The following is a 23207-nucleotide window of genomic DNA, read 5'->3' on the forward strand; positions in this document are numbered from 1 at the left end:
ACAAAGATTCAGTGTTAATTGATGATGGAGCAGAGAGATTGTTAACTGAGAAAGGAGCAGCAACTATGTAGCTTTGACCCTAAAGGTAGAATAAAGTCTCAGATCTAGCTCTCAACTAAAGTTTACAGTGAAAAATAAGGGCAGAAATTTGAGGCCAAATGAAACTCAAAGTTCTGTGCCTCTGAATCTGCAGAGTTTTCTAGGTAGCTGAATGTAGTAGGGTCAAACAGAAGTTTCAAGCAAGGGCAATCATACACTTCTGTTATTCAGACCCAAATCTGGATTGGAAAATTACAAAACCCAAATTGGGAGGAAAACAATCAGATGTCAGCCTGGATTAGAATATGTGAGGTGCATTAAAAGCTTGCAGATGCACAAATTTGGATTTCATTTGATATCCTTGAAAAATGCAACATTTAGTAATTAGATTTTTAAAAAACAACAAGACTTAAGGGAAAAGAAAATAGAACCAAGTAAGCCTTAGACATTCCTTCCAGAAATTCACAATCTGACCTTAGTACAAAATCACAAGTATGAAAATAAGGATATTAAAATAAGTAAGCAAGAAGATCAAAACCAACTTACACCATGAAGAATTGGTCATACTATTCATAAATCAAGAAGAGAATGATCTCAAAATATCACAAAGTAAAACCTCAATGAAAAACACAGTTTGGATATGTTTCACTAGAACTGTAAGAATAATTGAGGAAGAATTTTTTTTTAATAATTAAAATGGTCTTATAAATGAAATTAGGGTATTGAGAGAAAGAACTGGAAAAGAAATGAAAGTGTAGGAGAAAAGACTTAGAAATAGAACTCATAGTTTAGCACAATAAATTAAAAATAAACCTTATCCAAACAACAGATTTTTTGAAAATTAGAAAGGATCAAACAAGTTAGTAATTTTATAAGACTGCAAGGACAATTAAAATAAAGTCATAAGAAGAAGATAGGATAACAGGAATAGAATAAAAATAGATGTTGAAAAAGAAAATAGTGAATAAAAACAAGGTGGAGAGAAAGTCAAAAATAGTAATTAAAAAAATTGAATGTGAATGGGATCTTTATAGCAGCTTTTTTTGTGGTGGTAAAGAAATGGAAATTACAGAGATTCCTTGAAATTGTAGGAAATTGCAGGGTGTCTAGTTGTGATGGAATAACACTGTGCTTTTAAGAACTGGTGAGATCAATGATCTTAGAAAGGCATGGAAAAATAATTGCATGAAATAATGAAGAATAAAGTGAGCAGAACCAAGAGAACATTGTAGATAGTGAAAACATTATTGTTTTAAGAATAACTTTAGTAACTAAGTCATTTTGACTATTATAAATATACAAATAAAAAATTAAGGTAAGAATATATGAAGAAAGGTGTTATCTGTATCCAGATAAAGGACTAATAAATAGAAATATGTGTATAATAATTTCCATTTATTATATACACACACATCTATTTATGCCTAAAGGTAGACATCTCCAGGATGTCAGGGAAAAAAAGGGAAGGGGAGAAAGAAATTTATGATAACTTTTCTGTATACTTGGGAGGAAAAACCAGCAGATTTGTAGTTTCATGTGCAATCTTCTTTTTTGTTGAACTGCATTATGAGAATGCTTGTTTTGTTCCATGAATTGAAAAAAAAAGAACAAAACAAAACAAAACAAAAACTGAATATAATTCTTCAGGTTAAAAAAAAAATGGATCTTCAAGGAAACAGAGGATTTCCAAGCATTCCTGATGAAAAGATCAGAACTAAGCAAAACTCTTGAAAGACAAGACATAAACAAGTAAATGAGTTGGCAAATATAAATTAGTAAACAAAGATAAAATGTTTTAAAATTGGAATAAATTCGAGTTCTTATCAGAACTCTAAAATTATCAAGGATCATAGAGAATACCAAATAAAACCTGCAAATGGTTTTGTGATAATTTGATGATAATAATAGAAGAAAGGAAGCAGGAATGGAAGAAGTAATATATTAAGGGAAAAAAGTGATGGGAAGTAGGGGAGAAATTCCATTCAAGAGATGCAAGTAAAAGAATATGCAAATAAGAAGGAGGTGTTAAGGAGGAATGGGTGATGTCTTAGATGTACTTAGATGTCTTGAATCATATATCCTACTGACATTTGAAGATCAACATAACTAAAAATGAACTTCATTATCTTTTTCTGAAACCCTCTTTTTTTCCAAACTTCCATAATATGGTTGGGGGTAATAGCATCTTCCCAGTTCCCAGGGCTTCCAATCTAGCTTAACTGCAACCTAGCTCTTTCTTTCAATCTCTTAACAAGGCCTATAGATTACATCTTTGCAACATCTCTCAAATACTTCCTTTCTCTTCTTTAATGCTGCTACCAACCTTGTGTAATACCTATACTGATGCAACAGTCTGCAGTTTGCTCTATATGCCACAAATCTTTCTTAACTTTGTCTACTATATCCTTCCTTTAGCTTTTTTTCTAAAGTACATGCTATCTCTGTTTAACTCCAGTGACCCTGTATCAATCCAGGATCACAAATGAAATGTTCTGTTTGGCATTCTGTTATGACACAGTTCTCTTTTATTGTCCTGACTCAGTTTCCCTAATTATCCTGACCCAGTCCTGCCTTGGTTTCCCTGCTTCTCAGTTCTGCAAAACCTCCCCTCCCTCTTTATCAGAATACTTGATAGAATATCAGAATGACTCTCCCCATCCCAAGCTATTAGAGTATCAGATACTGTCTTATTAAGATGCCTCTCCCCATATCTGGGGTGCCTCCCCTTGATTATGCCATCCCCTCTCTCGAGGCTCACCCCACCCTGTCAGTCCTGTTCCTGCTTTCAGCACCCTGACTCCATCCTTGCCTCAGTCTATCCTCTGTGTCTGAGCCGAGAGTAAATATATCATTGAGAACTCTGATTGTTGCTGCATTCTTGGAGACCATAGTCTCATTTAGCCCTGGGACCAAACATGCATGCATTGGTCCCAGTATATCTCTCCATTTAATAAATTATTAAATACTCTCTAATCCTATCTTGTTCAGTTTCTTCGGCATTACAATTCAAAATCCTCAACAATAATGTAGTCTCTTCTTCCAATCTTCCTAGACTTATATATTACACTATCCCATGGATTCTTTAATCCTGTTATATTCATTTCCTTACTGTTTCTCAAATAAGACATTTCATTTTGGGGCTCTGAGCATTTTCACAGGCAGTCTTTCATGTATGTGATGCACTCTTTCCTCATCTTTGCCTGGCTTTTCTGGCTTCCTTCAATTCTCAGCAGAATTCCTATATTCCACAAGAAGCCTTTCCTAATCCCTCTTAATTCTTGTGCCTTCCCTCCATTGATTATCTATTGTTTATTCTATATACATCTTGTATATTCATAGTTGTTTGCCATTGTCTTTCTCATTCAGTTAAGAGCTCCTCCAGAGCAGGGATTGACTTTTTCTTTTCTTGGTATCCCTAATGCTTAGCACAATCTTTGGTACATAAAAGGCACTTAAGAAATACTGATTTGACTGACTTGAACCTCACTTTTATCTGAAGAAGTCAGAAGAGACAAAGACATCTATAAACACATTTTGGGGCAGATAAACATTTAACTCTTTAAGGAAACAGAAGATAAATGAGAGAAGTAAGAAGGAACAAAAAAGGGAAAGTATATTAAAAAGTAGATTATTCATAAACAAAATTATTTATATTATGGAGGGTAGATCCTGAAGAAATTTTAAAAAGATAGAAAGGATTAAAATTGAGTTCTAGATGAGGGAAAGAGGAAAAGGACAAAAGAAGAGACCTGGATGTAAAAAACCTCAAATAATGGTGTTGAACATCTCACTACCCTTGAAGAGAAGGGAAAATATGATAAAATAAAATGAAGAGGAAAAAAATTATAAAGTGAATGCAATGTATTCTACCATAAAATAGAAATTCTATATAGCAGAATAGGTTAGAAAGCAAAGTCTAACAATATCTTGTTTATAAGAACTATATTTGTATCTTAAACACTGATACGCTTAAGATTAAGAGGCTAAAAAATTCTATTTGCTTCTGCTGAACTCATAAAAGCAAGGATAGCACTGACAGTTTCACACATAAAAAAATCCTTCCACCAAAAATAGACTTGATTAAGAGATAAACAAGGTAACTACATTATTGAAAGGTACCACAGAAAATAAATTAATATTAATGCTAAACATGTAGTCTCTAAATATCATAGCAACTAAATACTGAAAGCAAGTTATATAAGTTACATGGAGAAATGGATGCCTGAAAGTCCTTTCCTATGCTGTCACCCCTACAGTAGCTACTCTTTCTTCCCTTCTTCATCTTGATTCCTCAGTGAACCAGTTCATTTCTATACTGTTCTGTTTTTTCAAGTCTCTTGGCTCCCTATGGTATTATAAATTTTGTACTACCATTCCTCAGTCTTGAATTACTTGTTCCATCTGTTGCCTTTGCTCCTATTCATATACTGCTGAACAAAGCTGGAAAACAAAGATCATTAAATTGCTAATTGAGTTCACTACAAATTTTTCTCATATTATAACCTTATTGGGTCCTCTCTGCTTCAAGACAATCTTTAGAACTCCCTATCTCATTCAGCAGAGCACCTCTTCCAAATCTTTTCTTCCTTTTGCAAATGTCCTATGGTTTCGCTACTCTTTCAGCTCAGAAACTTGCCTCATATTTAAATGAAAAAAAATTGAGGCTAATTTGGGGATAATTTCTTCTCTCTAATATTATCTATCTTCTTCTTCACTCCTGTCTCACATAAAGAGGTGGACCTTCTTCTTGCCAAAACCCCATCTTTTCAAGCAGATTGCCCACTCTATCATTCCTACTCTTATACTAATTTTCAATTTCTTCTTTATCTTATGGTTCCTTACATCCTACCTACAAACATACTCATGTTTTCCCATCCTCAAAAAATTCTCGCTTTTTCTGTCCATTTCTGTTAGCAGATTTCATCTTGCTATCATGCCAGAGAAATTGAAGCAAGATAGAGATTAGAGAGTTTTTAATATTTTATTAATGGGAGAGTATAATTGACTGGACAGGACTCTTGTCTCAAAATATCTGTGATGAATGGGAGAATCCCAAATCTTTTTATACTTTTTCAAACAAAGAAGGGGAAAGAAGCGCAAAACTTCTTCACAGATCCATTTGGTTCTGTCAGGATGCGGGGAGGCTATAAATGCTTACTAAAAGCCAGAGTCAGGATGTTTGAATAAACAGAAGTAAAGATGTCAATGAGGTATCCAGGATAGTCTTATCTTTTGGAATATTTTAGAGGAGTAGTGTCATAAATTCTCTGAGGGCAGAAGGAATTAAGAGTCAGGAAGTCTGATCTCCCCCTCTTCTTGAGTCTTGCATTGACAATTTATAACCTTAGAGCAAATGGTCCTCAGCCTTAATGGACCAGAGGAGGGGGTTTATAACTAAAGGGATTGAGGCAGAACAGTTAAGGAAACTGAGATAGAACAATTCAGGGAAACTCAGTCAGGACAATAAGGGAAACTAGTACAGGGAAACTGAGGTAGAACAGTTCAAAGAGACTGCCGCAAAACATATCTCTCCTCTCCATGGCTAATCTCCTTGAGAGAGCATGTATAATCACTATCTCTACTTCTATTTCTTCTCCCTATCTTCTCCAGTCTGGTAGGAATGGCATCATTCAACTACTCAGAACTACTCCCTCCAAGATTTCCACTGATTTTTAAAGTGTCCAAACCAATAGAAGGATCTTTATCCTTCTTGACCCTTTTGCAGCTTTGATTATATTGATCATTTTCTTCCCCTTAATACTTTGTTTTCCAGATTTTCCTTATATTGCTCTTGCCTGTTTCTCCTACCTGTCTGACCACTTTTTCTTAGTGCCAATTTTTTTGTGCTAAATTTTAAGCCAAATCATGCCTGATTAGCATGTATATCCCCTAAGGCTCTGTTCTGTATCTTTTCCCCTTTTTCTCTTCAGTTGTGGTGATCTTATCAATTCCCATGGATTCAATTATTAATTAATTATACATCTCTCATATAGCACTACCCTTCCTCTGAAGTTGCCACAATGTTGGCACAGACTTTCATCTACTCAATATCAAGAGCTTGCTTATTGGCCTTCTTGCCTCAAGTCTCTCTTTTTTGCATTCACTTATCAAACTGATTTTCTTGAAGAGTAGGTTTGTTTGATCATGTCTCTCCTGATTCAATTTAATTCAGTGGTTCCCTACCTACTTCAGGACCCCTAATCATTATGCTATTCTCCCTAGGATGGTCTTTGGATGAACTTGGTTAGATAGTTTTATACATGGAGTGCCCTTAAAAATTAGTTCAAGTTTCATCTTATCTATGAAGTTTTTCCTGATTCCTCCCCAGTGGCTTTCTCAAACTCTTCTATAGCATGTCAGTCTCTATCACTTTCCTCTCCTTTCATTTCCTCTCCCCCTCCTCCATCTCATTATTTTATCTTTTTATTTACATCTATATATCTATTTATGTTTGCCCAGTGGAAAACCCTTCGAGAGCAAGGGCTATTTTTTTTGTCTTTGTCATCCCAAAACTTAGCACAGTATTTTACGCAGAGTAAGAATTTGGTAAATATTTGATTAATTTGAGTTTAATAAATAATATACCATTTATTTCTACTACCTTCCTTTTCCAAACCAGTTACCAATGCAGGTCACCACACTAGGCCAGCCAGTGGTCTGCACCAACCCATTAGCTATCTGGAAAAAAAAAAAGAAAATGATTTATGATTTATTATAGAATTATCATCGATTTTTCTTAAATTTGGGTAAGGGAGATATACGTATACATATATAGATAGATAGATAGATAGATTAGCATCAGAGAAATCTTGATTTCAACTGTATTTTTTACCAATTTCTAGTTGGTCACATCACTGAATCTGAAAATTTAAACAACCTTTCTTATCTTTTGAAAAGGACCCTGGGCTTAATTTCCAGTAAGTTTATTTATTTATTAGTAATTTCAGAAGTTTATTGCCAAGTAACCTTAACAAATGTTTATTTAATGTTAAATGAAACAAATTTTGTTTGCTTTTGGTTTTTATTTCTGCTCCCCTAATGTTTTTCATTAGGAGAACAGAATTTGATCAGCTTCTTTTTGTTACCAAGATTAAAATGCTATCAAAAGTGTTTCACATTTCCAGGATGTCTAGAATCCACACAAGGTAAGCTTCTCCCAGTGTAAAGGGCTGAAACACTTGAGTTGATGCACTGGGCTTGGACAACCCAGCACTTGACTAATTATCGATTGGGCAATACTCTATTAGCATATGCTTGGAAAATGGCCCTTCCCACCATTCTGTGCTGGCTTGATCTGTTGGTATATACAGAGAACTGTCGGAGGGATTAGAGAGTGGAGTAAGACAAGCCAGAGTTACTTTTTGGCGGGAGAGAAAAAGAAAGGAGGTGTGAAGATTCCATTCCCTTCACTTCTTCTACCCCTAAGATCAAGAATAAAAACCAAGGACTTTTGCTTATTCTGACTTTGGCTGATTCTAAGGCATCCAGGATGCTAACTTGGTCTTCAATCCCAGTATACTTTTGACCCAAAAGAATTCCCCAGAACTGCCTATATCTCTTGGGTTTATTTGACTATAGAGCAATATCTGAGACCTTAACGTCAATGTCAGTATCAATATGTTTTAGAATATGATCATTTTTAAGGCAGGGACTATGTTAACTCACCTTGCTTTGCAGAACCCCATAAATGTTGGCCCAGTATTTAATAAAGAACTTTTAGATCACAAGATGCTTAAATATCAAAATGCTCAAATAAAGATTATTCCACATAAGAATAGTGATTTTCAACTTTTCTGAGTTTGAAACACTACAAAAAGTTTGTAGCAATTATTTTCCTTACTAAAAAACTGGGAACTGAAAAAAACAAAAATAGCATATAAATGAAAAGCTGAAAGAATACTGATTTTTTCTACTCATTTTTAGAAAAAACCTAAGAACATAGGATAAATACATTATATGTACATTCAAACACCTATCAATTAATCTATAGATAATAAAGGTCATTGAATTATAGATTCAAAGATAAAAGTTCCTTAGTGAGCACATGGCCTAAAGTCCTCATGCTATGGACTAGGTACTAATGCCAAGAAAGTAAGTAGCTGGCCATGTAATCATGTGACTATGGTCTAGCAAATGTCTGAGGTGAGATTCAAACTCAGGTCTTCCTGAATCCAAGTCCAGCACTTAGGGTCAGACATATAGTGTTAGATTTTCTTTTCTTTTCCTTTTTTGGTTGTCTAATGTGATTTTACTACTTTCACTTAAAAAAAAGTAAGAATTTAGGTTACCTAGGGGCAGTTGAGGCAAAGTAATTTGTCCATGATGCCAAAACTAATATTTCTCAAGGATGGATTGGAGTGAGGTGGGCAGAACTTGAGACAGGGAGACTAGGAGGCTGTTGTACTAGTCCAGATTTATGGTGAGGATCTGCATCAGGGTGGTAACAGTATTTGAGGAGAGAAGAGAGTATAACTAGAGAAATTACACAGATAGAAATGACAGTATATGCCAAACGATTGGATATTGAGAGTGAAAGAGTGAGGAATTGAAGGCAACTTGCTTGCAAGTTCAATAGTAATCAGGAAGTTAGGAAGATGGAAAGATTTTGGGCAAAACATAATGATTTCTGTTTTGAACATGTTGAGTTTTAGATGTCTAAAGGGCATCCAATTTGAGATGTCTAATATGCAATTTGAGATATGAGATTGGATATTGGAAGAAAGAGAAATGAATAAACATTAAGTGTGTACTATGTACCCAGGCACTATGTTAAACACTTTATAAATATTATCTCATTGATCATCATAACAGTCTTGTGAGATAGGTTCTATTATTATTCTCATTTTACAAGCAAAGAAACTGAAGGAGAAAGACCTTAAATGACTTGCATAAGATCAAAACTAGTATGTCTGAAGTCAAATTTGAACTCAGAACTTCCTGACTTTAGGATAAATCCTCTATTTAGTGTTCTACCTAGTTAAGGTTAGGACTGGACAAGTGAATTTACGAGTCATCTACAAAGAGATGATAATTGATTCCACAGGAGCTGATGAATTCACCAAAATGAAATTGTATAAAGAACAGAAGAAAGCCTGAGGATGGAACTTTGGGGACCCGTATGGTAAAGAGAAATGTATGACCCAGAAAAAAATATAGAAAAGGAATGTTCAGACAGGGAAGAGTGGAGATTATCATTAAGTATCAGGAAAGGGCAGTATCACGAAACCTTAGAAGAGAATGTCAAGGAGTGATGGACCATAACCAAGTCTGCAGAGAAGTTAAAAAGAATGAAGACTGAGAAAAATGCTACTAAATCTGGCAATTAAGAGATCATTGATAAGGTCATTGGTAACTTTATCAACCTGTTTGAAAACAGGTTGGGTTGAGTGATGAGGTCAGAAGTCATTGAAAGAGTTAAGAAGCAAGTACATTGAAAAGGAATGGACTCACTGTTAATAGAAAGCCTGTCTAAAAGATTAGCCACAAAAGAGAGGAGATATGGATGGGGAAACCTGGATCAACTGAGAGAGAGAGGAGATATAGGCAGATTTTTAAGCAGTAGAGAAGCACTCAGTGGATTGGGAATGACTGAAAATTAGAGAATAGAGATGACATGGGGGCAATTTTCTGGAGGAAGACAATGGGATCATTTATTCAAGAAGAGGGGTTTGCCTACTTTTACTTCCACCTTCCCTCTTTGGCTATATCACTCCTTTGCCAAGAACCTCTTAATTTTGAAAGAAGTTTCTTGAAGAACAAATGTCTCAAATCAAAAGAATCTTAAAGGTTGAGTGGGTCATTTTAGTTTCAGAATAGGACCAAGAAACTTAAAAGCAGCATTTGTCTTCAATTCCAACATTACTAGGATAATAGTATGTATTCTGTAGAATATATATATATATATATATATACATACATACACACCCCTCTGTGTATAATTTAGTATCAAATTTAAGCTGAATTACTTACCTGAGTTATGACATAAAAACCAAAATTGTGAATATTGTAGAAATACCCCAATCCAAACAGGGTTGTAAAGGCTCCACTGGCAAACATTCCAAATGTTAGGTAATATCTAATTGGCAGGCGTTCCCCTATTATGCCACTGAAAAAGAAATGAGGAAGCAGAGGGCAAAAAAATTCATAAGACAAACCACGGAGCAATAATTTTCAAAATATTTTTATGCTGTTAGTTGATCTTTAAGGAACACCATAAATTTTAAGAAGGATATAAATCATAATTTTTTATAAAACATTTATTAACCAAAAAATGATAGTAAGCTAAGAGATACTTTCTCCATGAAAATTAATTGTGAAACATTAACTCTCATAAATATTGTTTATTAATTGGTAAATAAAATAGATATCTTAATAGGAGGTAATCTTTTAGCACTAATAGTATATAACAGATGGGCATTTTAAAATCCAAACTACCATAATTAAAGGAACATATAATGACACAGAAAAACAACACAATATATTTTCAGGGAACTAATTTCCTTTAATTTACTTTAATTAGTGCTTGCCAAATGTGCTACAAAGTAGCATTACCAGAAAAACCTTAAGGAATACTGAACCATCTTAAATTATTTATTGAATAAATTATCACCTTATGTTCCACCCTGAAAGCAGAAAAACTAATGAGAGTGGTTTAAACCGTTTTCAAAAAAACAAAGGCTTTTAAAGTGCTTGTAATAAAGCAAACAAAAGAGAGATTAAACAATCTATCTAGGAAAAGCCATGTAGTTCTATTCAATTGTGGATGATTTTCACAATTCCACAATGAGTTCCAATACTTTCTTTAGTCCATAAACCCACAGAAAAGTTTATCAAAAAGATTGTTTTTTGAGTTCTAAAATAAGAGAAATCTACCTTGAATTTGGTATCTGGCCTAGTTTAGAATTGAGAGGGAACTTTAGGGGTTATCAAATTTTTCCCCTGCCTACAAACATTTGGTTAGTAACGTGTAGAATTCAGTTAGAAGAGCATCTATCTAATCCAACATCCTAGTATTTTGGATGAGAAAACAGGGCTAAACAAGTGAATGAAAATTACATGTGCATTGAATGCATATACACACATGCAAACACAGAGTGCAAGTTATTTTAGCAATATGAGAAGAAAGTAAAAATGATCAGGAAGGAATGCAGTAAGTGATTAAGGAGAACATAAAGAAGAAAAAGAATGTAGAGAGGCAGCAGTGCTAATCTATTTCAGGAAGCTGGAGAGTAGAAATATAAGTATGATTGCAAGAGGGAAGGGGAAAGGAAATAGCCCTTGGGTATTTGGAGTTACACAACATGTATGAAGCTCTTCTTGTATTGTATGGAACTGACTCTCTGAGGAAGAAATATCTTGCAGTTCTTCAAGGAAAGATGATGCTGATGTATACAGACAATCAGAAGAAAGAACCTCCAAGATATTTAAAACTTCTTTTGTTTACATATTTTAGAGCTCAGGAATTTAAAATTTTACCATTTCAGCCAAAATATTTTTCTAGCAACTCAACTCCCCAACATGATATTTTATACCTGTTTAAATCTTCTCGTTACTACTTCCTAATTTCTAAAAATGTTTTTTTTTTTAAATTTCACTTTTTTTTTGACTTCCAATTCTTTTTAAAACGAAAGGCCAATATTTGGACAAACAGGCTATAACCCTGGCTATTCCTGATCTGGCGAGGCTGTCTGAAATTATTAGAAAAATTGACAGAATACCTCTTTTTCTGAGGTTAAAAATACCAATAAAGCTTTCAAACACCCAACAGAAACCTCTTGCATCATCTCCAGCTTATTGTACATATCATGTTGCATGTTTCAAAAGTATTTAAAACTCAACATGTTCTAAATCTATACTAATCTTTCTCCTCAAAGCCTCCCTTCTTCCCAAATTTCCTATTATTGTTCAGAGCAACAACATCTTCTCAATTTCCCCAGGCTCTCACTCAAGCTTTCAACATCAATGTTATCCTTTACTCCCCACATTTTCTTATCCTATATATTGAATTAGTTGTGAAATTTTGTTTCTATCTCCACAATCTCTCCCATAAATAATTTTTTCCATTTGCAATGTTATCAGTCTAGTTCAGACCCTCCTTTCTTCTCACCTAGACTATTGATATAACTTTCCCAGTATCATTTCTTCCTAAGCCAAACTATCCTGTGCTCAGCTGCCAAAAAGGATTTCTTTTTTTCTTTTTAAAATTTTAATTGTATTTTATTTTTCCAATTACATGTAAAAATAGTTTTCAATATTCATTTTTGCAAGATTTTGAATTCCATTTCCCCCCTCACTTCCTTATCTCCTCTCTCCCTTAGAGCAAACAATCTGATATAGATCATACATATGCAACCGCAAAATGATTTTTCTAAAGCTCAATTCTGACCCTGTCACTTTCCTACTCAATAATACCTATTTACAGTCAAAGAATATTAAGAATCATATAGATAAGCAGTGATCCTTGATCATATCAAAACCACAATTTTAAAAAAAGAATTTTTCTTCTGTGGAAAATAGATTTGTCCTCTGGCTGGGACAGGGACAAAAGAAAGGGCAGAATGCATTTGAGAATAGGGTTCATTGTGTGCACAGACTGGAATTGGGTATAGGGCAGGCATTGCTCTGGTCTCTCAAGGGCAAATAAAGCTGTATCACAGAGCATGAAGTATCCAAGTAATTCTATTTCTGCAGAAGCTGTGGTTACAGGATAGATGAGGTCCATGAGGTCTAACAGAAATGTCAGTTATAAATAGAGAAGTGTCTTAAAAAAAAACAAATTAAATGTTACTTACCTTAAATACATTCCAATTGCATAAGCACAAAGAAATGAATAATCCAATGCTCCTAGTAATTGCTGATAGTTCTTTTTATCTAAACATTGAGATAAAATTCATTATTAGTGTCCATCCTCAAAATAAAAGATAGTTTTTAAAAGGTGCAAAAATTTCTCCTCATCAAATCCTGGGTAACACTTGAGTCTGAAAGATGTGACTTTGAAATATTCCTTTGATTTCTTAGTAAGAAAAGATAAAATTGATATATCTAGAATTTACATATGTGTGCCATAATTTTAGATGTTCATTTCATACATACATAGTGACATACATAATCCACACATATCTATGTATACAAACAATATAAGAAATGACAAGCAGGACTATTTTAGAAAAATCTGGTAACAGTAATATTATAACAATTATCACCTGTAAAGGACAGTTATTTTGTTTTTTAAAAATGAGCCAAGAAAATTTTAAATGACCCATGATGAAAAATAATATCCACTTTCAAAATCCACTATAAAAATAAGTTGTTGAGTGCAGATTGAAGCATATTTTTTCTAACTTTGTTTCTTGCTTTTTTTGTTTGTACTTTACATGACTTCACATGTGTAACTGACATAATATTACTTGCTTTCTCCATGCTGTAGCAGAAGTAGGAGTGGAAGAATTTGGAATTCAGAATTAAAGAAAATAAATATAAAGTACACAAATATATTAACAACTGGCTCCATGAGCTGTATGAGCTAGCTCTAGCACACACCTGAATATGCAAACTTGGCCAGACCATGAAGGAGAAAAGATCAAAAGAAGGAAACAGAAAGAAAAAAGGGAGGGAAGGAGAAAGAAGACAGGAAAGAGTGAAGGATGAAAAAAAGAGAAAGTATTTAAATTAAAGGATTTAATTTGCTGCAGATTAACAGGAAGGAAAATAGAGAACTTTAGAAATATGTATTCATTGAAATAGTATAAGCAAAGCTAATACCAGAAATGAAATCATAACTTAAAAAACAGAGGGAAAAATTGATACAAAAGAAACAAATTAAAGAAAAAAACCAGCTACAATTCATAACTTTAAAGTGAGTGTGATGTAATTAATAAGGACTCTGTGGTCTCCTGATCTTTGTGGGGGAGGGCCTGGGTCAGAAAACTCTAAATCTCCAGACAACCCCTCCTTACCCTTTCATTTGGCCTCAGGAAACTCCTAAAATAATCCCCACCTGAATCTCAACTCCTCTCCATTCCTAAGGGTTCATTTGGCCTCAGGAATAACTCACCACCAGTAAATTAGTTCTTCGATTCATTTGGAGATTACTTCCCAGCCTCAGGCCATAGAAAGCTAAATAAAATTGAACCCTGTATCCCAAATCTTTGCTACCTTCTAATAAGGAGGCCACTGAGGGAAAGAGCTGCTCAGTGTCAATAAATCTCACTCCTCCTACCTTTTTATTTTGCTGAGGCAATTGGGGTTAAATGACTTGCTCAGGGTCACACCACCAGGAACTATTAAGAGTCTGAGGCCAGTATTGAACTCAGGTCCTCCTGACTTCAGGGCTGGTGCTCTATCCACGGTGTTGTGCCACAGTTCCCTTTTATTGTCCTGACTCAGTTTCCCTAATTGTCCTGCCTCGGTTTCCTTGAATTGCTCTGCCTCAGTTCCTAATAGTTTTATTCAATCCTGCAACCCCACTCCTCCCTCCTAATCATGATGATCCAGATAAGGAGAGAGACCTTATATCTTAGATATCATCAGAACATTGGGTGCCTCTCCCCATTCCAATTTAGCAGAATGTCCTGTGCCTTCCTCCCATCCTGTCAGAATCGGATTGATAGTCCCATTCCCACTTTCAGCACTCTGACTCCGCCCATGCCTCAGTCTACCTCTGTAGCTAGCTGAACCACCTGCATATATTATGTCATTGAGAACTCACTTTGGGTACTGGATTCTTGGAGAAGATAGTCTCATTCAACTCTGGGACCAAACTATGGATCCATTTGGTCCCAGTAAATCTCTCCCTTTCAAATAAAATATTAAAAACTCTCTAATCTCTATCTTCTCTCAATTTCTCTGGCATTACAACAGCACCACCTAACTACCCCAATAAACCCATTTTTGCCAAAACCTCACTTGGAGATTGGGACTGCAAATTCTTTCCCCAAACCTGTGACACCCCTGGGGACCCTCAAATACTGTTAGGATGTCTCATTCCTCAAGAAGTGGTTAAATAATGTAGGAAAATTAATAGGAAAAAATCTTGCATCAAATATCTTTGATATGAATCTGATATTCCACACATACATGCATCTATATAGCACAAAATATAAGCATAAATATGTAATCACTGAGTGAGAACAAGTAGACAAAACATAGTAAAATGTTTTCAAAAGAAGAACTCAGATTATTTACAACCACAAGTTACTCCAAATCGATAATAAGAGAAAAGCAAGTAAAAATGACATGGAAATTTCACCTTATATACATCAAAATGGCAAAAATTACAAAAAACAGAAATAGAAAATGTTGCAATAGCTGTAGAAAGCAAATAAATACCTAGCAGTGGTATCTAATATCTAATGGTTCCCTTATCTTTCCACCACATTGCCCCACCTAGATAGATTAGCAAAAGTAACAAAATCAAGGAAGTGATTGGCCTGAAGGTGGGACAAGGTTTAAATTATTATTATTATTTTTGAAATAGATTCCTTGTAGCCTATTGACTTTATTGACTGATTTTCCCATCACCTAAGGGCATGAAAGATTCCAAACAGTAGGATTAGGTACTTCCAACATAGTAGATCTCAGAAAACCATAGGAGTCACCAAACTGTGATGTATTTCATTGTGGAAATGGAGAGGGAAGGGATGGTGAGTCTATCTATAGAAGCTAAGCCCTATTGTATGTTTTTATCATATCCTTGTTATTTTAGAACTAGGTTAACTGTTCACTAATTTAGATGTGTCTCATATAGTCCTAAAATCAAGCCTGAAGTAAGAGAGTGCCAAAATTAGGCTTGTTCCTAACATTTACTATAGTTAACAATTGAGATAAGACAATTTCATGGCTCATAGTTAGAGTTGGAGGTAGATTACTGCAAATATGGAGTGTGAGGTGATCAGATGGTAAGATATTGTAGTGTGGCACCTACCCACTGTCAACGACCCTTCCGGTGACATAGGTGGAATCATCTTCAAGAAAAAGCATAGGAAGTCCTGATGGAAAAGATTTTCCTTCCACATTTAATGAGGGCTGGAAGAAGTTGCCCAGGAGAGTAAAGAAAGTACCAAGTTTAGCCTTGCCTGTTTTTGTTTGTTTTATTTAACCAACTTGGACTACCAGTATAGTAAGACTGGAGAAGTGAACTGGTCCAGACATTCAGTAACTAGAGAGCTCATTTAACTTTTAGAGAAGGTGCAGAATAAGCCAAGGGACAGCAAATAGAATTGGTGATAGCAGTGAAGGGATCTCTCCTGATGCGGGTGCAAACAGACCACAGTCAAGAACTCACAATATGGTCTCTGACCCAGAGGTTTCATTGCATCCCATTGAAAATGGAGCAGGCAAATGATAATAGAAATGAGGAAGAGACTTGGGAATCACCACTAATGGTAAAAACAAAACAAAACAAACTCTTTGGACTTATTACTGCTCTGAGGGTGAGGGTTTTTTCCACTGAGAGAAAGAGTGGGCAGCCTTTCACCATCAAGGAACTGGGATGAATATATGAGAAGTTCGAACAGAACTTGATGAACTACTGGATCATTAGCTTTTATGAAGATGTAGCCCAATGGCATCAATGCACTGGCACTCTGCATTTTAGTTTCATAGGCTTATGAAAAAATTTTAAAATCTGAGTACTTAGTATTGCAAAGCTAGCTAAATAAATTACATTTTTGGAAGTCAGTTACTGTGAGTTCCTTTCAACAACTTCTTTGCTGGGGATTATGAGTAGGTCAAAGTAGAAACCTTTAGAGGTACCTAAACTATCCTGTTTAAATAATGTCTAACAATATTAAGTTCCCAATGGCTGAAAGATATTTCTTTAGTGATGAAGATAAGGGAAGCTAAAATACTTCACTATAATAGTTCCCTTTATAGAAACATTGTATAGATAACAGAGAAATATCTTTTCAATCAAGGATTTCTTACTTGTACCATGTAACTCAGCCCATTGGAAAAAGTTCATTCCTCTGTTATTTAGCTTAGTAGTTTAATTGTGTATGCCTCTCTCATAGCAATTGAACCACTAGTAAACTAGGCAAAATTACATTCTTCTGGAACTAGGTCCTTAGAGGTGGGAAGGTACATTAAGGAAAGGTACAAGATATCCAGCAGCTTAAAGTGGGTAACAGGGAGCAGAACAAAATTATCATACTCATCACTACAACTGTCCCTAATTTCATCTGCATTATAAACCAAGTAGACAGACTCAGGTAGAATAATATGGGGTTATTCAATGAGATTAGCCCGGAAGAGTTTGCCTTCAATAGGAAAGAGTCCAGTATACTTTTACTGTTCATTCCCAAGGCTAGTCATATACACACTCTCTCTCTTTCTCTCTCTGTCTCTGTCTTTGTCTCTGTCTCTCTCTCTTCCTCTGTTTGTCTGTTTCTCTGTCTCTGTCTCTGTCTCTGACTTACATTCTCTCTCTCTCTCTCTCTCTCTCTCTCTCTCTCTCTCTCTCTCTCTCTCTCTCTGTGTGTGTGTGTGTGTGTGTGTGTGTGTGTGTCCTGTGCCCTGCCACATTATGGTGAGCTGAGATCTGAAAAAGCCTTTCTCTCCTGAGGGTGCTGATGTATAACACTACATCTAACCATGTCTGATGAGGCCACAATGGCAGAGGCCTTAGATCAGATGGTAGCCCAGTTGAGGGATAAAGGTAGAAAATCAACCTAATAAAATCTAGTCTATGCCAGTTAAGTTTGTATAAAAACAGGGGGTGGGAAAAACTCACAGAGGATTCCAGGAACAGCTCAGAACAAACTATCGAATCCCATTTCCCTATAATGTAAGAAGGAAGCCCAGAGATTTATCAGATTCTTCAGGTTTTAAAGAAAGAATATTCTCCATCGGGGTCTCCTAATGGAAACTATTTAACAAGTCAGCTGCAACTCCATCTCTTTCAGAATAAACTCAGCTCTAAGTTCAAAAAAAGGCTTTATAGTAGGTTCTTCCATTGGGTCTCTTTTGATTCTGTAAAACCCACATTTTTCTAAGTCTGTCCATAAAGACTAACCTAAATATAACCTTTGGCAAGAATAAGCTACTGTTAGGCTACTGGACCTCCAAATTCCTGAAAGCAGCCATTTAGTAATACATCACTTCTGAAAAGCAGTTGTTTTTCCTGTTACTAGGCCTTTGTTGCTATTGAACAGATGACACAGGGTCATACAATTCAACCTTTGTCCATAAATCTGAATTATGAATTGGGTAATATTTGATTGTCCCTCGAAGAAGTTGGGTAGGGCTCAGAAGGCTTCTATTGTTAAGAAGAAATGACATTAAGAATCATACTTGTCTGGGTTTCTCTTTGGTAAATGCTCATCACTAACAGGTGAGTTCTCTAGTTTAGGTCTTAGAATCTTTCTTTCTTGGTCCAAGGACTCTCACTTCTAAGGACCTAATTCCAGAAGAATGGCATTTTACCTAGTTTATCAATGGCTCCAACTACTATGAGAGAGGCATACCTTATTGATCTACTAAGCTAATTAATAGAATAATGAAGATCTTAGCAACTTTTTCCAATGGGCTGGCTTCCGTATTACAAATGAGAGAGTCTTGAAGGATGGCATAAAAAAAGATATTTCTCTATCATCTATATTAATTACTATAAAGTTTGTGGGCCATATTAGTACCCATTGGAAACACCTTCTATTAAGTAGGTTAGAACTATTTCAAGAATATTAGAGACTGGGGGACTATTCCAAAGTCAATGGGTTCCTAAGATCTACCTAAGAACAGTGCAACTAATTCCATCCAACTGGGTTTCTTAAACCAGTTGAAGAGCTCATTTAAACTAACTTGCCTATGAATAATGAAGAATTTATGTCTGTGCCAGAAATGTTATCATCTATGCTATGTTCTAGATATTCTTGGTGCTTCTCTGGCTTATTACCTCTATCTTTCATTAGGAGATCCACTAAGAATTGCAAAGATTTAGATCATGTTATTGAGATAACCTAAGATTTCTTGGTTTTGTTTTTCATATTTTCTCTTTTTATTATTTTTCCTTTACTCTTTGGGGATGGGAAGGTCATAACTAAAAGAAAAAATTAACAACCCTAAAAATTCCTAAATTAGATGTTAATTAGAAATTAAAAATCCTAAATAGATGAAGGTCCTCTAGAACAAAGATATCAAACCCTAAGCCCTACATTTCTCAATGTGGGACAGCTAGATGGCACAGTTGATAAGAGTACTGGCCAGAAGGACCTAGACTTCTCAGTATGGCTAGAACCAAATTAACATGCAAATGGGAAGTGCTTAACAAGATAAATTAAAATACAATATACAGAATAAAATACAATATAAATTTGTAGTTTTTAAAGTTAGTATGCTCTCCACCCTACCCCATAAAGGAATCTGTTCTTATTTGAGTTTGACACTCTGTGGGCTCTGGAAGATACTTAAAACACTGATGCTAAGTTAGAAGGAGAGACTATCTACCAGGTTTCCCCTTCCTCCATTACTCTCTCTTTCCCTCCTTGCTCCAACATACTTTAGGAAAAAATGATATAGTCAAGGCTTGATTAGTCTGGGGGTGAGGCAAAGCTCAAGCTGTACCTCCAATACAGGTTCCTTGTGGATATAGCTATATTGATATAGATTACAGATCAACCAGGATCATTAAAAAGTACCTCACTTGAGATCTCACATCAGATCTTTCTATATGCTTATTATCATACACTTCTCTGTTGATGAATTATAGTTCCATATGAAAATAGGGGTGATGCACTTAACACCATATACCAAGATAAGATCGAAATGGGTCGATGACCTAGGCATAAAGAACGAGATTATAAATAAATTAGAGGAACATAGGATAGTTTGTCTCTCAGACTTGTGGAGGAGAAAGAAATTTGTGACCAAAGATGAACTAGAGACCATTACTGATCACAAAATAGAAAATTTTGATTACATCAAATTAAAAAGCCTTTGTACAAACAAAACTAATGCAAACAAGATTAGAAGGGAAGCAACAAACTGGGAAAACATCTTCACAGTTAAAGGTTCTGATAAAGGTCTCATTTCCAAAATATATAGAGAACTGACTCAAATTTATAAGAAATCAAGCCATTCTCCAATTGATAAATGGTCAAAGGATATGAACAGACAATTTTCAGATGATGAAATTGAAACTATTACCATTCATATGAAAGAGTGTTCCAAATCATTATTGATCAGAGAAATTCAAATTCAGACAACTCTGAGATAACACTACACACCTGTCAGATTGGCTAAGATGGCAGGAAAAAATAATGATGAATGTTGGAGGGGATGCGGGAAAACTGGGACACTGATGCATTGTTGGTGGAGTTGTGAATGAATGCAACCATTCTGGAGAGCAATCTGGAATTATGCCCAAAAAGTTATCAAAATGTGCATACCTTTGATCCAGCAGTGTTTCTATTGGGTTTATATCCCAAAGAGATACTAAAGAAGGGAAAGGGACTTGTATGTGCCAAAATGTTTGTGGCAGCTCTGTTTGTAGTGGCTAGAAACTGGAAATTGAATGGATGCCCATCAATTGGAGAATGGTTGGGTAAATTGTGGTATATAAATGTTATGGAATATTATTGTTCTGTAAGAAATGACCAGCAGGATGAATACAGAGAGTCTTGGAGAGACTTACATGAACTGATGTTAAGTGAAATGAGCAGAACCAGGAGATCATTATACACTTTGACAACAATATTGTATGAGGATGTATTCTGATGGAAGTGGATTTCTTTGACAAAGAGACCTAACTGAACTTCAATTGATAAATGATGGACAGAAGCAGCTACACCCAAAGAAAGAACACTGGGAAACAAATGCGAACTATCTGCATTTTTGTTTTTCTTCCCAGGTTATTTTTACCTTCTGAATCCAATTTTCCCTGTGCAACAAGAGAACTGTTCAGTTCTGCAAACATATATTGTATCTAGAATATACTGCAACATATCTAACATATATAGGACTGCTTGCCATCTAGGGGAGGGGGTGGAGAAAGGGAGGGGACAAATCGGAACAGAAATGAGTGCAAGGGATAATGTTGTAAAAAAATTACCCTGGCATGGATTCTGTCAATATAAAGTTATTATTAAATAAAATAAAAGAAAATATTAAAAAAAAAAAAGAAAATAGGGGTGGTGGTGAAATCTATGATCTTCATAAATAAAATACTATCATATGATAGAAATATCAATGATATTTTAGGCTAAGTAAAACCTCTTAACTGCATTGAAATTTAACAGAATATTGGTGCCAGGTTCATTCTAATATTAATATGTTGCTGGTAAAGTTGTTATACAGCTATATCTGGAGCTCCAAAATGCCACTATGAATAGTGATATACAAGTACCACTATATCTCTCCAATATACTAAGTATACTATTCCAAGAAGATCAAAGACAGATAAAAAGGTTTCAGATATGTCAAAATACTAACTGCAGTACAAATTATCTCAACATACGACTGAAAAGAAAATAGGTATTTATCAAATACAGAATGGCTAAACAAATTGTGGCATATAAATACTGTAGATTTTTATGTCCTAAAAATGATTCACATAAATAATTCAAGGAAATAAGAGAAAACTTTTATGAACTTATAAGGGGGAAACATAACTAGGAAAACAATATGTATAATTGCTCCAATAATGTAAATACAAAGAACGATAAAAGGAAACAGTAAATTTTAATTATCACTTCCAAGCTTGACCTCCAAGAAAACTTGAGAAATGTATCCCTCATCCCAACATTCTTTGTAGAGATGAAGGATTATGGATATTGAATACTGTCTTTGCTGTCAAGTGCAGCTGATGTGTTGGTTGGTTTTGCTGTTGTTTTTTCTTTCAAAAAATCTTTGGGGAAAGTACCCCAAGCAGAGGTGAATATAAGGGATATATTCTAAAATTAATATTTCTTAAAAGACACAACTAAAAATTTAGACTTTTTAAGCTAAATAATAAATGACACATCCTAAATCATTGCAAATGAAATATTTATTTGCTGCAATGTTTAAAGTGATGATTTTTTTTTCTGTTGGGAACTCTGTCTTTGAAATAATAGTACATCACTTTAACTTAACAGCAACCACACTTATTGCATACAGTAGTAAGGATAGAAAAGAAATGTAATTTTTTCCCATTACTTCATAAGCAAAATCACCAAGCTATTACAAGTGACAAATAAAATAGATGAATAAGGAACTGTTAGAATAGTGAGCTTACCAAAGGGTGCCCAACCGCAATGAGTTTCATTATCTGATATTTTCCCCGCAGAATCACGGAAGGCATTTTCATTAAGAATGTTGAGTTTAACCTTACTATGAGAAGCACACTGCTTATGTAATTCACCCTAGAGAATTAAAGGAAAGAATATGTAAAGGAATAGAAAATGTGTACAAAGGCAAAATCAGAAAATATATAGTAATATAAATGCAACTATCAATCTGGCATTATGTGTGAAGCTATTAAACCTTTCCCCTTTCTCCCTACAAAGAGATAAAACTCAAGTAATCATAGAAGGCAAGAGGCAGAGATATCAGAGACAATGAGTAATGTATATTAATAAACTGCAAATATTTGCACCACTTCACAAAAAGTGAAAGTCTTTTCTTAATCAAATTAATTGTATTGTTTCATTAAAATTCTTAACTTTAATTTTAACCAGCAGACTGTTATCTGCTGAAGCCTATAAATCCTTAGAATACCATTTTAAAATAATTTAAAGAAATATTAAACTTTAATTAGAGGTTATTGTAAATAAAGATGTAATTTCCCTTCAATGCAAGTTCACAGACCCCCAAAATCTATTGACAGACTATCTTTTCTTTCTTCTTTCCCAGATCCCTGGTTAAGGAACTTTAAGAAGTGTGAAGTTTTCTTTAACTGAATTGGAAAGGACAGTTATTGGTTGCAGAATATTAGACATACCCATTATGGACCATTAAAATGATGAGTTTACCAATTTAGTAATCATTTCAGGCTAAGAGCAACTTTATGGAGTGTGATCACAGCCTCTATATCAGAGAGTAGCAGAAAGAATATGATTTTCTTCCTTCTATCCCTTTGCATTTGTCCAAAAAAGAGACATTATTCTAGCATCTATAAAGAGTTGCTTTAAGTTAAGCAACACCTCTTCAACAATGAGATGAACCAAATCAGTTCCAATTGAGCAGTAATGAAGTGA

The 23207-nt window shown here is 34.8% G+C and overlaps 1 protein-coding gene across 5 annotated transcripts in view; it reads right to left on the bottom strand.

Moving 5' to 3' along the window:
- SLC37A1 (solute carrier family 37 member 1) overlaps positions 1–23207 on the bottom strand; it is a 141484-nt gene that overhangs the window by 60754 nt on the left and 57523 nt on the right. For all 5 annotated transcript variants that reach the window (XM_051984814.1, XM_051984815.1, XM_051984816.1 and 2 more), the window contains exons 4-7: positions 22247–22373; positions 12831–12909; positions 10009–10144; positions 6641–6717 (exon numbers count right to left, since the gene is read on the bottom strand). In XM_051984814.1, the coding sequence (XP_051840774.1) occupies positions 6641–6717; positions 10009–10144; positions 12831–12909; positions 22247–22373 (419 nt within the window). The remainder of the gene's footprint in view (positions 1–6640; positions 6718–10008; positions 10145–12830; positions 12910–22246; positions 22374–23207) is intronic.

Source organism: Antechinus flavipes, chromosome 3 (genome assembly GCF_016432865.1).
Source record: "Antechinus flavipes isolate AdamAnt ecotype Samford, QLD, Australia chromosome 3, AdamAnt_v2, whole genome shotgun sequence".
Classification (NCBI taxonomy): Eukaryota; Metazoa; Chordata; class Mammalia; order Dasyuromorphia; family Dasyuridae; genus Antechinus; species Antechinus flavipes.